General features: G+C 39.8%; 1 protein-coding gene across 1 annotated transcript in view; it reads right to left on the bottom strand.

The window, feature by feature from the left end:
- LOC137144960 (nardilysin-like) overlaps positions 1–18843 on the bottom strand; it is a 66758-nt gene that overhangs the window by 10612 nt on the left and 37303 nt on the right. Inside the window, exons 15-24 of the mRNA XM_067535475.1 lie at positions 14611–14715; positions 14218–14341; positions 13505–13591; positions 12708–12827; positions 8059–8110; positions 6743–6893; positions 3688–3815; positions 2435–2597; positions 1020–1051; positions 511–649 (exon numbers count right to left, since the gene is read on the bottom strand). Of these exons, the coding sequence (XP_067391576.1) occupies positions 511–649; positions 1020–1051; positions 2435–2597; positions 3688–3815; positions 6743–6893; positions 8059–8110; positions 12708–12827; positions 13505–13591; positions 14218–14341; positions 14611–14715 (1101 nt within the window). The remainder of the gene's footprint in view (positions 1–510; positions 650–1019; positions 1052–2434; positions 2598–3687; positions 3816–6742; positions 6894–8058; positions 8111–12707; positions 12828–13504; positions 13592–14217; positions 14342–14610; positions 14716–18843) is intronic.

Genomic DNA, 18843 nt, shown 5'->3' with positions numbered 1-18843 from the left:
ATGTCCCTAGAGGGGCCTTTTTGAGAGAAAGACAACCATTCAGGGTGGATTTCAGCTTTAAGTACATTGCAATTTGCAACAAAAAAGCAATCTGAGACTTTCTGGCCTCCAATGTGTCCTCAGAGTAGCCCCCTGAGTGGAAGACAATGGTTGCTCACGGAAAAGGGAACAGAATGGGTGAAAACACAATACTGAGGTAATCAAAGAACAGGAGGCATCAACAGGCACAATCTGGGGGAGGGGAAAAGGCAATATCATGATGGAAATGGATGGAACATGTCTACACAAGGCATAATAGATCTAGAACTTTCATATACAAAACAATACAGACAGTAACTTCAGTAAGGGTTTTTAGCAACTTGGGCTTTGCTCGTGTGTTTATGGGATCACTAGAATTCAAGACATATCCTTAAATAATGGTTGGAGAATTGTTGTGCAGTCTGGATTAGGAAAACCATCAGCATAACAAGCAGCAGTAGTCACTACAAGGAAAATAAATGAGTACACTACCTGATAATAGACTGTCACTTCAGAGTTGGCATCATCTCTGTTAAGAGTTTTCACCTTGCAGAATAGGTGTGTGTTTGGTAGGTCTACCACCCGAAACTGAACAGGACATGGATGTGGCAAGGGAAAGAACTGCAGTTTTCTGAAGGGAGTCCAAACAGCGAAGTGTCAAACTCCTGTCCATTCCTTATCTCATAACAAAGCACCAATCTTCATAATCCAGATGCCTCAATACTCAAAATAGCATCAATTTCCTCCCGCTCCTAACAAAACTAAAAATCACATCCTATTTGCACCATATCAGATCTGAATACCAAAACCAGAAGATTTCCAGAAAATAGTGACAATATAGTTACTACATTTCTTTTTGAAAAAAGGAAATTCCAGTTGTGTTTCCAACATTCTTCCCCACTCCACAAAAGAAGAGAAAATGTTAACCAAGGCTCATAACTTTGTAATAGAGTTACAGTTCCCAAGGGTGAAAGGTGAAAAAACCAAAGAGAGATACTCACAGAACAACATAATTCAGAAAATCCTTTGATTCCTAGGAGATAAAATGTAAACAGCTTTATTTAGGAGAATGGGATTATTAGCCCTTTAGGCATCAGCTCCAATACATTCTACAGCCATCCCGAAAGAGGCCAGTACACACTGAATTGCCCAGTCCTCAGTCTTGCCATACATTACAGCATTTTGGCAAGGGGTTAGCCCAGCACCAAGTCACACCCTTCCCCATGAGGTGACATGAGTATGGTCTCATCTATATTATGCAGTGGGAAGAAACAGACATCTCCAATCCAGTCTCTTGCTTGGAAGTTTGTAGCGTTTCTGCAAGGCCAGTATGGAAGACAGGAAAAAAAGAAAGAAAATGAGAGAAATGGCTTACAGAGTCTGCTAACTAAGTCTAAGCTGCAAGGGATATGCACAAAAAGAGTAAGAGGGATTGCTATGTAGGAACAGCTTGAGGTAGTGCCAGCAAAGGAGAGAAACAGCAGAGCTTATGATAAGTGCTGCGGGACCTCATGCTGTGACTGCAGGGCATCCAGGGTCCTGAAATTTATTTAACTCACAAACTACAGCACTTACTGCAAAACGTATCTCAAACAAAGAGTACATAATACACATAGCTAAACCCCAGCTTCCCTTAAAAGCCAATGCCCGTATGGCTATGTTTGTCATAACAGGAATCCCCACCCCCACCAATACAGTGGTGAATTTCCCAAAAGGCTTGCCAGTCCAAGGACAAATATTACCAATCAAGGAAAACTGATGAGCACAAACTGAAGACAGCAAGTGAGTTCATGCCCCATACTCACTGGCCACACAATGTTTGTGACACTGCATCGATGGGGCCAAACCCTATTATCCAGGTTTAAAAAGGCCAGTTAGACTAGGTCAGACCTATGGCTGGATCAACCGGTCTTCGGGAAAAAGTCTTCACTGACTTCAGTAGGAGTTTTGTGTGAGTAAAGATAGCAGGATTGGACCCTAGAGAGGTTTCACATGGTTTGACCTTGCCATATAGGCTGTATCTACACTGGCATTTTAAGGAAGTCTTCAGTTGCATCAGCACCAGGGCAGCTCCCTTGGTAACAAACCCTGGGAGCACAAGTGTGAACAGGCTTTGGCCTTTTTCACCACCATGTCATCCACACCTGGAGTTTAAAAATTAAAAATGAGCCTGTTTAAACAACATGAGGGAAAAATCAGCAATGGCCAGTCTACATTTGCCGTCCCATGGTGTTAACAGGGGAGTTGCACCTGTGTGAGATATCCCCAAAACTGCTAGTGCAACCAAAAAGTTATAGGCTGGCAAAACAAGAGTTATAAATGCGGTTTGTGGCAATTGTATTGAACAACTTCTGAAAGTGGTGGTTTGACCTATGAATATAGAGTTCAAGCTTCAGCTGCTGAGAGTAGTACTCACTCTGCTTGTGAAGTTTCCTTGCACTAGCCCCTCCACATATAGTTGAGATTTGAAGCCCTTAACAAAGGTTGATAGAGATTCAGTGTAAAGGCCCTTCATTAATCTTCTATATCTATCTATCATAGACCACCTGCCATGCTCCAAAATTAAAGAACACACATCTCTGTAACAAACAAGAAAAAAGAATAGTTTTAGTTAGTCAGTTCAGAATGTGTTGTCCGATAGGGACTGAGAACCCTGCACTTTTTTTTACCCAAGGTCAGTGACAAACATAATTTCAGCTAATCCTAACCAAAAATACTGAATAACATCATTACACCAAATTTCTGTGATGTCAATTATATCAATATCCTTATTAAATACCACACACTCAAGTTCAGCCATTTTAGTATTTAGACTTCTAGCATTTGTATACAAGCACGTATAAAATTTGTCACTTTTTAGCTGTCTGCCACTATGTGATGTAATTGAATGAGACTCTTTTTCATCTGTTTCTCTTCAGTTCCTACCTGCAGTTAATCAGCTTCCATTCTCACCTTCTTACTAGGATATAGAGAATCCCTGTTAATAGATCCTCCCTTAAGGGATGTCTCATTCTGAACCGTCTGACCATTCACACCTGTTGGCTTTCCCCCAGCCCTTAATTCTAAAACTTCTCTACAACTTTTTAAATTTTTCTTGCCAGCAATCTGGTTCTGTTTTGGTTTAGGTGGAGCCCATCTTTTCTTTATAGATTCCTCCTTTCCCTAAGGGTTCCCCAGTTCCTAATAAAACTTAACCTCTCCTTCCTAAACCATCATCTCATGCATAACAAGGGTTTTAGCTATGGCATCTTACGAAAATGGTATCAGATTAATCTTCATGAGATTTATGTGAAGTAATCTTTGGTAATTTATTAGATAATGGTAGTGGTATTAGATACTTCGTAATTTGCCCAATATACACCCTTATATAAATGAGTAAATATCCACCTCTGCTCTCGCATTTGATTAGTAGCACCAGACACTTATTACAAACCAGAAGGAGGTTGAAATTTAAGTATTATGCTCTATTTAAATATTACACTGGAATTTGTTTTATTCACCAAGACAGTGCAAAATAGTGCACAGTACTTTGTGATTGGAAGAAAAGAAATTTCTGCAGTTGCTAAAATGTGCTACCATGACAATACAGTGAAAGCAGAGAAGATTCACTCTGTGTTTACCTCCACCCTAGAACCAGTATATCTAATTAACCTTCTCAGATACACTCACTTGGCCAGCATCTCTAGCTTGATCAGAATATTAAAGTAAGTCTTTTTTAGCTGCTCTGTTATCATCTCAAAAACCGCTGGCGTAAAACTGAAGTCAGACAAGTGGTCAATGATGAGCTGAAATAGCAGCTGGAAAGAAAATAAAATATTTTTTTCTGCACCATTCTTATCAAATAGAAGAATATTTTTTGCCAAAGAGAACTAGTCTGAATTATATTTTATATGAAAAGGAGGCTCGTCTAATAATCCATGAATCAACGTGAGTTTGAAGGGAGCCTCGTAAAATGCACTGGATAGATCTATTAAATATTCTTCATGCAACAAATCAGTTACACACAAAATACAATAAGCTCTTGAATAAATAAATTAATGAGTTAAGAATAAGCTACCAGTTGCCAGGACATATCATGGTCACAGCATCTAGATCAATAAAGAACTTTGTTAAATCTGTGTGGATCTCATTAAGGTTAAATGAAAATTAACTATTTCTTATATAGTTAATTTTTTACTAATATAAAATGCACTAACAGTTTGTTTTATTGCAATGTTACAAAATTAAATGCATAAAACTCGGGAAATGAAAGTTAATGTTCTTTTAGTATCAAACTCACCCATATTGCACAAATATTTTGACGGCTGTGTTAGTAATGTAGGTGAATTAATGCAGTATTCCTAACTTCAAGAGATCAAAACTTGTGAAACAGACACAAAAATCTTGAGATTGGGTCAAAAATCATGAGAGTTTTTAAAGAAGATTATATTGTGTTTTTTAGGTCTGTCTTTTGATTTTTGAACTCCCCCTGATGTGTGTGTGTGCACACACGTACAGGTGCATGTATGCATGCATTTTCCCTTCAAGACCTTTTCCAATCAGCTTATCCAGAACACCTTGTCCAGTTCTGGGAGAACACTTCATTCATTGTATGGGATCCAAAAAACTCAGTTTGACTCCAGATTTCATCACTCAGGTTCCTTTATTTGACATAAAGCAAAGCTATGCGGAGTTGTTTAGACTGTTTGTCCTAAGGTTTTCACCCTTCTCTCCTGGGATGGGGGGACTGCAGCAGGGTTCCCTCTTCCCCTTTGCAGACTAAGGGGTGCAGGCATGGTGCAGTAGAGTGGGGGGAACAGGAAGAGCAAAGACACTGTCCTGTCCATTTTTCTCACAGGAAGGGAGCAAGGGGAGAAGCCAGAGCTGCCCTGAACTGCTGGGCTCTTTGCTTCCTCATCCATTCTTGTGAGTAAGCTGAGTGGAGAGAGTCAATTTTTGGCATGCTGAACTTCATGAGGGGGTTGTAGGTTCTCATGAGACAAACTCCACCACCTTCTGAAATGCCAACATTCATGAAAAAAGTAATGGGAGCTGGCACTACTGTTAACATTACCATGAGAATAATTCGCTTAATATGCAAGGGTCCCTTCATCAGGGGCTGTGTTTGCAACTGAACTTCAATGCCACCAGTTGATGGAGTTCAGCCCATGTCAAAGATTCTTCTTGTGGACAGCGGATCCTGTCATACTGAGCAAGTCAGCAGCAGACACAGGCACCAGCAGGTGCCATAGGAGAGCAGTTGAGAACACACCTGTTGACAACAGGAACTGTACTAAGCTGGGCAATGGCAGCAGGAGCAAGGAATTGATATGCCCATGCAACCTACGAGCAAATGTATCACCATGTCCCTCTCTTGCTTGCCTATGGTTTCATGACCCAAATCTGCATCCTCTCCTTATGGCAGCTCACCCTTCTTTCTCACTCCCATGTTTTGTTCTCTGTCCCCACTCCAACTTCACATGACATGAGGCACCTATGCCTTCCCATGTGTGCCCCTCACCCTTTGCCTTGGTCCTTAGGACACTCCTACAATCAGGAGGGAACTTGAACCTTGTCCATCTTTGTCTGGAGGGGCTATGCAGAAGCACAGCTATCGGAGGAGTGCACCTACTACAATTCCCCTAGAAGGAGCCACCCTTTCTAATTTTCTCCTCCAAATGTCCATGACCTCCAGACCTTATCACTGAGCACATACCTTTTAAAAAAAAACTAATTCCAAAAGATAGTAATATGATTACATTTACACACATCATAAAAGATTAGGCCAGTATTTATTAAAAAAAAAAACTATGAAAAACAAATTATAATTAAGGTTGTTTATAACTCCACATACCCAGTGCTTTAAAGTGAATGAAATTAAAAGTTAAAGTTCTTCACATCTGCATACTTTGCTATTTGAAAAACACAAAGTATATATCTTTTTAATAAGAGTTCTAAGGCATTACGTAATGGGATATAATCACATTTATCTATTAAATAAGTAATAAATAAACATTCAAATATTTTTAAGGAAAGTTGAGTGTGTGTGTGTGTGTGTGTGTGTGTACGCACAAACGCACGCAAAAAAAGAAGGTAGAGGTTTAAAATCTACATAATATTTTCTGTTATTTGGTATGGTATATAAATATTAAACTACTGTGAGGCACCTTTCAAAATGACAACTTTTCTTATAAAACCTTTAAAAGACTCCTGCCTCTTTGTTGTGTTCACATGCTCAGCTGCCCTTGTCCTGCCTCAAGCTCTGTACCTCACAGAGCAAAGATAGCAACTTCCTGATTCATTGTTAGTTTGCTATTACATGACAAAGATATCCTAATCACTCCATTCAATTGAAGAATAAACACTTTAAAGACTTTGGTTAAGATCAGATAAAATGTCAGATCTTGTTACTTTTAGAATCTTTTAACTGGATTTTCATGCTCCAATGCACCAAAGAGATGAGTTCTTTTTCTCCCTTCCCATCCACTCATTATCAATCCTTGTCACAATGTACCCCTGCTAACCGTACATCTACCCTCACTGAGCCTGCAAGTTTCTGAGTGACTCTGCAGGAAGTTCATGAGTTTATTGTATGCAAAATTAGTATCAATAAATAGTTATAAGACCATTAATAGATTAATTGAAATTAAGACACCAATATTTCAGGCCTTTGAGTTGTTTAGAAAGTGACATTCACAAAAGACTAGTTGATCTGTAGTAAGGAGGACAGAGCAATAGTACTTACAGGTAGTTTATGATTGAATCCTTTCACTCGAATGACCAAACCATGCTCTCCGGATACCAGTTTATATTCCAACTGAGCAACATCGGCTTCATATGCCAGTTCAGCAATGTTGTGAGAAAGGATGTTTACAAAAGTCTCAAAAAGTACTACACTGTATGAATGAGGAAGGTGAAAGTAGGAATCAACAAGGGTGAGCAAAAAGAAACAGCCTTAAAGTCAATAGGTTTGAGAGTACATAGATAAAAAGGTGTCCAATAGGAATAAACTATTTCACTTGGCAGTTAAAAAATTTAAAAACTTAAGAGTTTAAAACCCAGTATAAAAACATGTATTTCTCTACACAGAAGTTTCTCCTGGGCAATGCAAAAACTTGAAACACAAGGCTGTGAACTTCTTTATTCAGGAAGCACACAAAACTACCTAATAGTTTTTTTGGGATTAAATTTAAAAATTTTTTGCATCAAAAGAAAAACCTATTCAAATTACAAAGTATTTCAGGATAGTACAACAATCAACCCAATTACTGCAGGATAAAAACCTACCTGGAATAAATAATGGATTTTTTTAGGCAACATGCCAGCTTCCAGTAAAATTTGTTTATTGAATATTGGGGTTTTAATATAGAAAATTATGTGTTAACGCTATTTGTGTAAAGGCATTTGGGAGACTCAGAGCTTTATTTACATTGGAAGTGCTATTGTGGAGAATTAATATATATAGAACCATAGAATCCAGAAAAGAATAAAAATGATAACACATTTAGAAAACATGACCTACAAGGAAAGGTTAAAATAATTGGGCATGTTTAGTTCAGAGAAGAAAAGGATGAAGAGGACATGATAACAGATTTCAAATATGTAAAAGGTTGTTATACAGAGGTTGGTGACCAATTGTTCTCCATGTCCACCAAGGGTAGGACAAGAAGTTATAGGCTTAGTTTTCAGCAAGGAAGATTTAGGCTGGATATTAGGGGAAAAAATCTAACTATAAAAATAGCTAAAGCTTGGAATAAATTATCAAGGGAGGTCATAGAATCTCCATCACTGGAGGTTCTTATTAACAGATTAGACAAACACCTGTCAGGGATGATCTAGGTATACTTAATCCCTCCTCAGCACCAGGGGATGGACAAGATGACCTCTTGAGGTCCCTTCCAGCCCAATATTTCTGTGATTTCTATGATCTTCAGGTTTGTTTCATTCAGAGGAAGGTTTATGGGTTGTTCATGTGTAGAGGAATGTTACCTGCTAATACTATACTACAATTACAGTTGTATCTTGCTCTGCAAGACAGATAAGAGAAAGGTAAATCTATACCTCTTTGCAGATTGCTGTATCAGCGGGGAGATCAGATGAAAACGTATATAAGCTGAAATTTTAAAAAGGCTGAAATGAACAACTGTAGAAACAATGGCAGATTCAAATATTCAAGCATTTTTTCCCCAAACCATTTCTTATCTCCAAACAGTTAATTTTCTATGAACTACATATAAATGCTTGTTCAAAGGTGGCAACATATTTTTACCTGTATTAAATTATCACCATAGAAATTTCCTCCCACCCATACTTACTCAATATAATTTTTTTAACTGAAGATTTAAAGAGAAGCATAAAGTTGTAGTTTACCTTGCAAAACATTGCTTTATATTACAGAATATTTAGGGAGCACACATTTTTTATGACAACAGCTATAGTATTTATTCAGGATTAGATTACTCAGGGCAAGCACTGCATCGTTGTATGTTTGCATTATGTTTTCTTACACAAATTATTTTTACACTTTTATTTCTAAAACAACCTAAAGATGCTATACAACAACAAAATCTAAAACTATACAAACCCTATTTTAAAAAGATTCTTACTGAAAATTAAAATGAGTCATGTTTCTGAGCAAAACAGCAAAAATGGAAACAGTTTCCATGTTTACTGGCTCTCAATGATTCCAGATCACATTTTCTCAGTTTACAGGGGGAAGAGAGAAGTTTGTTTTTTCAAGCTACCAGGCCTCCAAACTCAAGGTCAGTCCTTTCCCTCTCAAGCATGGTCACTTGTAAATTGCTTTGGGTGCCAAATTCTGCACTCAGTTACTCGGCTAGAAGAAATATGTGTCAAGTAGTTATTAAAACAGTGATATTAGAGATACTGCAGACTCTCCCTGTACTAACAAGAAAAAACTGTAGCATCAGATATAATGTCACTGTATTAGAGGTACATTATTTTTAACAATCTACACTTGTATAGCGCTTACCATTCAGCATTCTCAAAACTCTTTACAAACATTAATGGGCTACACCTCACAACAATCCTATGAGGAAGATAAGTGTCATCTACATTTTATATCTGGTGAAATAAGACCCAAAGAGATCAGATGATTTTCTCACAGTAATACAAAATCTGTGACAGCACCAGTAATAGCATCCACATTTCTTAATGCATAGTCTTCTAATTTGGTTACACTACTTCTTTGAGCCCCTAAAGATTCTTATGTCATGGCTTCAATATTGGTCTTTAGAGATGTTTAGCTCTAATCAGAAAAATCACTCCTTTCAAATACTCAAGGTTTATGTATTATCCTATTGATAGTTCTACATATTTCTCAGAAAACCCCAAGACAACATGGTTTGGTATTCTAGTCGATAAAGCTACAGGTGCCAAGCAGCTCTCCATAGACAGGAAGAGCATGAAATTTCTTGTGTCTTTGAAAGAGTACTAGAAGAACAAACTTTGCCTCTACAACAATCCTATAGAAGCAAAATGGTAAAATGTACTTACCCTGCTGTAATTTTTAGTTCTCTGATGAGACTTGATACAACTGAGTTATTTCTCCTTATCTTCCAAGCACAATTGCTCCTCTTTAGCTTCACAATCTACTGCAAGCATGTGGAGCTGTTCAGAGAACTGACCACCTCTCTAATTCCTCAGCCAACTGCCCAAGCTGAGAATACAAAGGAGAGGTTACTCACCTTGTGCAGTAACTGGAGTTCTTCAAGATGTATTATTCCCCTTTGGGTGCTCCATTTCAAGTGCACCTGCACCTTGCACCTTCGATTGGAGATTTTTCATAGTAGTGCCTGTTCGGACCTCACATGCGCCCCACACATCTTTGTGCCCCATGTTGATACTATAATGGGGCTGTGTGGGCAAGCTGCCCTCACTTCCTTCTTCACCACAAAGACCCACAATGGAGACATTGAAGCAAAGAATGAGGGTGGGTGGTGGCGCACCCACAGGGATGCACCACTCAAAGAACTCCAGTTACTGCACAAGGTGAGTAACCTTTTCTTCTTCTTCTTCAAGTAGTGACTCTGTGGGTGCTCCACTTCAGGTGACTTCCGAGCAATACCTGCAATAAGGTGGTGGGAGATTGGAGCAGAGACCAATACAGAGGAGAGAGCTGCACTGCAAACAGCAGCATCTAATCTTGCCACAGGTACAAACAGAAAACCAAGTTGCTACTCTACAGGTGTCTGTACATCATCAATTAGTGCTATAGACATAGATAGTGCTCTTGTGGAATGTGCAATCATTTTAGAGGGAGATGAACATTAATTCTCTCATAACAAATCTTAAAATAACTGGAGATCCATTTTGATAATCTCTGTTTTGAAAATACTGAACCCTTGTTTCTGTCCTCAATGGATACAAATAGTATAGAAGATCTTCTAAATGGGTTGGTCCTATCTAGATTGAAGGGTAATGGCCTCCTGATATCTAGGGAATGGAATTCAGCTACTTGAGCAGTCCAGCACGGTTTTGGGTAAAATAAGGGAGCCGAATGGTTTGATTAATATGAAATTCTGAGAATACCTTATGTAAAAATCTTGGATGTGCCTGCAGCAACACTTTCTCTCTGGTGAATACTATAAATGGGGGTCTGCCATTAAGGCTCCCAATTCTCCCATCCTTCAAGGCGGAAGTGATTGCTATCAGGAAGACTGTCTTCATTAATAAATCTAAAAAAGAACACGTAGCTAGTGGCTCAAAAGGGTGTTTCATAAGGCAATTAAGGTTTTGAATGGGATCTTTCACTAATTAAGTAATTGTAGAACACATTAGGGAACAGACAGTAACCTGCAAAGACTGTGTTTGTTTGGTTAGTAAACTGTTTGAAGACAATCCATGTAGACCTCGGAGACATAATCCGGCATGGTGCACTACAAAGACTCAAGATGACATGTGACCCAGCAGTTGAAGACAATCTCTTACTGTTGCTTGAGGACTTCCCTGCCTCTTGATTGAATGAGATTCACTAGTGCAAGAAATCTACTGAATGGTAGGTATGCTCTTCCCATCACTGCATCCAGGAAAGCTCCTATGAAATCTAGAGTGCTGTAGTGAAGTCAAAATGGATTTTTTGAGGTTGATTTGAAGGCCCAAGCTGTGAAACAGGGACCATATGATCTTTACTGATGTCAACACTTCCTGATATGATCTGCCCCTAATCAACCAATCGTCTAGATACAAGAAAACAATTATAACCAAACAACGTAGATCAATGGCAACTACGGCCAGAATCTTTGAAAATATCTTCGGTGCTGAAGATAGGCTGAAAGGGAGCACACTGTATTGGCAGTGCTCAGTGTTTATTAGAAAATGAAAAATGTGAAGGATGAATTACAGCATGAAAATATGCATCTTGTAGGTCAAGTGTCACAAACCAAACTCCTAATTCTAACGAAGGAAATATTATTGCAAGGGCTACCGTCCTGAATATTTCTTGCTTTATGTATTTGTATAGAGACCTGAGGTCTAAAACTGGCCTCCACCCTCCATTCTTTTTTGCGAATTAGGAAGTACTTGGAATAAAATCCCCTTCCCCTGTGTTGTACAGGAACTGGTTCTATTGCTTCTAAACATAAATGAGAGGACACCTCTTGCTAGCAATTGATTGTGAGAGACGTCCCTGAAGAGGGACTGAGAAGGAGAATGGGTAAGAGGGACAGATTTGAAATGAATAGTATAACCAGATGATATGGCTTTCAAAACCCATTTGTCCTATGTTATATGTTCCCATTCATCCTGAAAATGGGAGAGGAAGCATCCAAAAGAAGGAAGGGGTCTGTGGGACTTGTTTGGGTGAAACTCCTGCAGACACCATACCCGCCTGCTGGGTGCCATGGCCTCCAGTCATGAAAGTTGTGAGTGGTACTCTGATGATGCTGACACTGAGAACTCCTGTGCCAGGATGCCAGGTGGTTAAGAATCATAGTGCTTCTTCTTTCTCTTATGTTGAGCATACTCAGTGCCACAGTGCTTATATTTTTCCTTCTGTTTGGAAGTAGGCCTTCAGAAACATTCTCCAGGCCAAGAAGTGCCTGGACCTGATGGTATGGTCAATGCCACAGTAGATGTTGCTGATCCTTTAGTAGGATTTGGGCCAGGAGCAGGTGTGAATTTAGTTGTTGCCATAAAGGCAGTCAGAGTCACCATAACTGGCTTAGGCAAAAGAGTCTTAGTAGGTGCTGGCAGCTCCCCAGGCCAGAGTTGGGTTGAAAAGACCCAGCACTCAAGCATTTTACAGAAGCTGGTGTTAACACAGGTGTGAATATCTGCATCTTGTGTCCCAGAGGATGATAGCCTCAGCACAGAAATAGATCCCTTCTGTTCTTTGCAGTGGTAAAAAGGAAATGGGACAGTTGGGGGGGGCATGTTTCCTTATAATAACTAGGACTTCTGAAGTAAGACAGTACAATTAGGCACTTGTATATTCCCCAATAGACATGGCTTGGACAAAGCATTCCACATGCTCACCATAAGCAGTTACACACTTACAAAAGGGAGTTTATAACCAAAATGCCAACTGGCACTTAGCAACTGATGTTCTCTGCTGCTTGGTTTTGGAAAATCGGAGAGCTACAAGTCCTAATTCTAAACAAATTGCCAGTACTGTGTAGGTGCCAGTACCATCGCATAGGAAAAGCTTTGTTTTGCACGTTTTGTTTAATACATCAGCTAACAGGTGTTACCTTTGGGGATTTTGAATTTATTGTCCTTCTTGTACCACACACAGCCCTGTTGTGTAGTCAGAATTTTGACTGGGTGCTCTGTGTCGGGGCAATCGGGTGCCTTCAGAGTGAAGTCAGTGGCTAATGCAGAAACAGAATATGTGGGTTAATATATTTCAAATTCACAAGCATTGGCACAAGTGTGCAACTTTCAAAACTAAAAGCAAACTGCTCTCCTCTCTTCTATTTGACCATAGTATATTTAATAGCACACTGTCTTCTGGAACTAAAAGTCGTAAATTTAGATCCCATACCAGAATCTTGTCTCGTACCCAGTGCCAACCCTGAAGTGAAGAACAGATAGGCTATTATGTCTCATTCAAAAGATAAGTTCTTCATTTTTTTTACTTCTGATGACAGATTTAGGTGCTATTTAAGAGTCTGTGTTATTTTTCCCAAAAGAGCAGGGATAACCAAACAACACTGCCTCTATCAGTAAACCAGGTTCTAAGGTCTATAGCTGAATGCAATCTACTCATGAGTGCATCATGGCTACATGGTCCATGAACTAAAAACATCTTAAATGGACATTCTCAGATCAAATTTGGCCCAAAATTTAAACTTATTAAAAGTATGATTTAACAAAAGCACAGACAAAAAAATGTTTCCACATTGTCTCTCCATTCCAAAAGACACAGTTTAAAATCACACATTAATTTAAAAGAAAAAGTCATTTCTCAGACACCCTCCATTGTGAAATTGAGTAGAATGGGAACGAGCAATATGAGAGTCCAACTAGATACTAGTGTCTCACTCACCTATATATTTGTTTTCTTCAGGTAAGTGCAAATCCAGATTTAACTGAAAGTCACTGGCCCATAAATCACTCCAGTATTTGTCAATATCTGTGAAAAACATTAAATAAGTGTATTAACAACAAATAGTCTTAACAGGGCAGAAGCTACTGCATCAATACCTAGGGTTGCTGACCCTAGAACAAGATACTTTTCTTCTGATATTTCTGTCTGTGTGTTTATTTGTAGAATGACTGAGCTGCGTTCCAGATGCCATTTGGCTCACCCTCACCCTTTCCTCTTAAGTCCCTTCTTAAAACTTACTTCAGCAGGCTTAGAAACAATAGTCATGTTTAAAGGTAACTCAAGACCATGTGCATTGGCATTGCAAGTTACCACATCATCATGCTGTCTTGATCTTCAATATATGTGTTTTCATTGCCATTCATTATTTATTTGGGATGGGGAGGAAAGCTCATTATGATCCCTCTTTCTCCTTTACTAGAAAGACTCTGCCCTTCAAGCCAGATGGTCTGGACTTAGCTAATGCTAAACAGAAGAGAGTTGCTATAGCAAAAGACTCAAGCCCTTACTGACTCAGAATGAAGTCAGGATCAAAACTGAGACTTCATCCTCCCACTCTCACTGCTGTGTGGTTGCACACTGCATTGTCACCTTTTTAACAGCCTCAATGAGCACTTTAAAAGATCTCTAAACACTTCAGAGGATCATTTTACCTTCCACACTGTACTGTGTCCCAAACCATCTCTCCTTTAGATGACATTTTCCCTCATTGGCAGCAGAAAACAGAACAAGGTTTGCTCTTAGAGGGCAGAGCTGATTAAGGACATCAGTAATGATCTACAGAGATAAAGGAACAACTCAGTTCAAATGTAACTTTAGCTAGTCTTGTCCAACTGTAATTTTAAATTACTCTGAAAGTTCAGAAAACAAAGGACTGCAAATAAACTCCTAAACCAAGCAATTTGTTTTCTGCTCCTAAAAAAGTTTAGAAGTGATCTAATTAACCTAGAAAACCTGATTCAATATGCCTGAATTCCCCGTACACTCCATTAATAAATAACTTCTCCAGCTCAAATATACACATTGAGAGCTATAGAGCTACTTACTTCAGGCTTGTACTCAAGCAGAAGCTGATCACCTGTCAAAAAGTCCTCCTTACGAAAGATATGTATGTTCTCACAAAGACTTTCAACATAATCAATTGGATCAGCCTGTAAAATGAGTAAAATTGTGTTTCACACATCAGACAACTAAAATGTTTACACTTTTTGCTGAGTAGAGCTTATGTGCTGCATTGCTGAGTTTTGGCCTTGGTTACTGAGTCTAAATGCAATTCATAAACAATTCTGTCCTTATGGAACTCAAGCACACACACGTCTCCTCAGCCTTGCAACATTAGAGGGGTCATCTTTAAAGAACTGGTCCCTTTTGTCCATCTAGTGATGAACTACAAAGAAGTTATAAGCTCTGATATTACTTTTACAAAAACAAAGAGAATAACCATATTATCCTTGCTAGAATTATAGTCTTGCCTACACCAAGCAAAAAAGCATTACAAGACAACATTAGCTGGAACACATGCTTCATATTCACAAATAGCAGCCATCTGTGCTGTTGGTGGGCTTTGGGGTTTTTTTGGTTGTTTTATTAAAGGTGCCAGTTGTACCAGAGGGTGGCCACAGCTGGGACAAGGTCTATAGCTCACACGTGACTAATGCAGTGAAGTCTACAGTAGTTTCTCACCAGTGCAGAGGAGAAACTGGAAGATATCATTACTGCTTCACTAATTCAATGATTTAGACTAACTCCATCCCACATTTCAGATTAGCCTTACTTTCTGAAATTACCTATAAGCATTGTTCTCAGAAACAGTATTGTTTTAGATGCTTCAGGTGACCCAGAATACTCTGGTGCTGCCATGATAGTATCGGCGTGCACCAGAGGGGGGAGGGTGCAGTAGGGGGTGCAAGCAGGGGCACCCCCCCCAAAAATCTGTGTCCCTGCAGCCCGGGGAGGGAGGAAGCAATAGGGCGCCTGGCTGCCAGCTGAGCTCCTCCAACCCCTACCCCTATAGCTGCAGTCTGCTGCTGGGGCCCCAAGTGTTGCCTCTGCCTACACTCCCGACTCACCCCAGCACACAGCTCCCCAGAAGCAGGGAAGTAGAAGCCTTTGGCTAGCTTCTTTTTTAGATATCCAGTCCAGAGAAATGAAAACTAAATAGTCCATGTACAGAGTTTGTTCAAATTCTCCCATGAGAATTAACAGGGTGATTCCAGGCTGGTGATGGGATCCCAATCTTGCATTCCAAACTTTCCCTGACAAGCTGGACAGATTTGAGATAAAAAAAGATCAGTCCACTAGAGTCTTTTATAAATCCCTGCAGGCTGACCGCTATCTTCTTGACAGCAGGTACCTCCTTGAACAATTAATAGATGATTGCTTGTGGCTTTGAAGTATTATCTCCTATGTCCTGAGCACACTGGTAACTAATTACATTAGCATAAGGTAATTGGCCATTTACAACCATTCACAGGTATTTACTATTTAAACTTGAAATAGAAATAAAAACAATAGTATTGTTACATTCACGTTCCATCTAAATGTTCATATGTCCCCTTTGAACTCTTAATCAATAGAATAATGAGAGACAGGAAAGCAGTTTATCTACATTGCTAACCTCTAACAAGATATATGTAAACAACATCATATAACTACTAACAATACACCTGCATATCAAAGCTCTAGTCTACTTATAAGGAATGACCCTCGCTACCATTGTATTTTCCTATAATATGTCTCTAAAAGTCAGGTTTGAGCCATGCAAAGTTGTTTAGGTTTTTTTCTGGCCTAGCGTCACACCCTGTAACCAGAGCTCTTCAAGATGGACTCTGAATATTGCCTCACTGCAAGAAACCCAGTCCTGACCCTTGGCTCCGATTCCTGACTTCTGACTTTGCCTCTGAGTCTTGGCTCGGGAGCCTGACCTCTGACTCTGGATCTAACACTTGGCTCAGATTCCTGACCTCCAGCTTCAGCTCTGACCCTGGGATCCCATTCCTGATTACGGATTCATGCTCTAATCACTCATGACTCCTGTTCTAACTACCAGGCACTATTGTCCACCATCCTGGTTGCTAACATTCAGCTGTCACTGCTGGATCTAACTGCTGATATTCTATTTCAACCACAGGCTCCTCTTCTTCCTTCAGTAGAGTATCCAGAAGAATAGAGGGAGATTCCTTTCTGAAAGTTTGTGAAGGGAAGGATTCAAGGCTCTCAGCTCCAAGGCACAAGCCTTTTCCTGACTCTCTAATGGAAGAAAGAAGGATATCTGAACTGATGAGACTACAGATTATTTCTTCAGTTCCTAGGCAACTACCAATAGGGCCATCAAGCCTGGTCTCTGCTGATTATCATATTATGTTAATCATGCTAATAACCATATTCAGGCTTCTTCTCCTGTCTGGAAGGGTAGGGGATCTGCAGTCACCATATTTAGAGGCATAATCATTTTTCTGGAGAATGGGACCTAGAAGAAATAGCTGTATGTCTAACACGATTTGATTCTTCATTGGACTGCGGATCTGACCTTAAATCGACCTTGGATCCAATACTGATACTAATGGGGAAATTACAGGATCTGGGATGTGTAAAATGAAGAAAGGAAAAACAACCTTATTAGGAGAGCCTGAAAGCATCTTAAGGAGCCACAGTGAAGTGTCTGAGGATATTTGAAAAAACTCATCCAATCTCCTTCTTTTCTTTGGTGGGGAGATCCAAGGAGGAAAACCACAAAGAAGCTCCCCTTTAGGCAAGAAAACAATCCCTGACTCTTATGAATCCAGTAGGCAATCCATTTGCAGATCTTCAGAGTGCACTTGTGCCACAACTGTAATGGTAAATGCCATGTAAATAGAAGATGAAGAAACTACTGCCGGCTTCAGAATAATCTTCAGATCCAATGCTATTTTTGGAACTGAGGCATGAATCTCAGGCAGAGATTTACCCTGAGCCACAAATCTTGGACTTTAATTTAGAATCCAATGCTCTTGGATCAGGGACCAATAGATCCAAAGTATCTCCTGAATGTGACTTATCTCTGCTAACAAGAGCCTTCTTGTCTTTCACAATCTCCTTCAAAACCAAAGTAAGTGGATTGGAAAGTTTCTCCTGTGTTTGGCTCTTATCTCAGAGACTGGGACCAAACAAATCTCTGAGCACTTCAAGTTGGATCCAATGACTTAGGAACCAACTGTACAGAAGCCTTTGAAACTGATCGCAGTACAGAGATTGGAATATTCTGCATAGCCTTCTTCTTAGACCCTGAGTTGTCAGGATCCAACACTGCTGTATTCACCTGGGCAACGTAATTTTGCATCTGACTGAGATCACAGATCTGAGGGAAATTCAGCACCAACAAGAGTCTGCTTAGCTGGAGGCTTCCCCAGTACTGAAACTCCAGCCGAGGGAACTGCACCAGCCAACCCCAGCACTGAAGTTTTCCAGATGCCAGGGCAGCTTCATAGCTGGACTCAGTGTGTTCTGCTGACTTGGAGCTGAATGAAGGTGCCAGTTCTAGCACCAAAGACTTGTTTCCCCACTTTAATAATTGACATTGCAGTAGCATCGAAGGTCACCAAACAAGGGTCAGGGCCCAGGCCAAGCACTGTAAAGACATGCAGTAAAGAGACACATTCTGTCCCAAAGGGCTTACAATCAAAGTTTAGTGGGCTTTGAAACGAACAAAGGCCTATTTCTATCCCTGGAGAGATCAGGGCCCTCACCAGAGAATGGATCAGGTGATCAGCACATAGAACAAATCCTCCCCCAAGGTACATCGGGCAGTGGATGTGTGCATTCTATTTCAAGAACAAGGAGGGTAATGAGATACACTGCTTAAACCTATTCTTTAGCATCTGGATTGGATACAATGCCTGGAACCAAAATAGAAATAATCCAGTAATCTTAACTATACAACAGTGGAAAAATGATCTGAAAATGTCAAAACTAAAACTAAGAAGTTAAAAGACTCTTAGTAAAGAACAAGAAAAAACTGTCTGGTCACACAGCAATGGTTCCTATACCTGAAATTATCCACAGAAAAGAAGTTGAGGTGGTTCAGGACCACTTGGCTTCTATAACATCAGCACGAAACATTTGGGGCCATGAAAGAGTGCTTATGTGGTTCCAGTGGGCACTGATTTTCTATTAATTCCCCCAAAACTCAGCAGTGCCCGGAACTACTTCCCAGAAGTGAGACTATGCAGAGACACTCAAAAAATCATTATAATTGTTTACAGTACACCATTACAGTTCATAGCACTTCACAGTAGTGTTGA

Source organism: Emydura macquarii, unplaced genomic scaffold, assembly GCF_026122565.2.
Source record: "Emydura macquarii macquarii isolate MOO-44397 ecotype Brisbane River unplaced genomic scaffold, CSIRO-AGI_Emac_v2 contig_3506, whole genome shotgun sequence".
Taxonomy (NCBI): Eukaryota; Metazoa; Chordata; order Testudines; family Chelidae; genus Emydura; species Emydura macquarii.
Note: the sequence above shows the minus strand (reverse complement) of the source record. Positions and strands in the feature narration are given on the sequence as shown.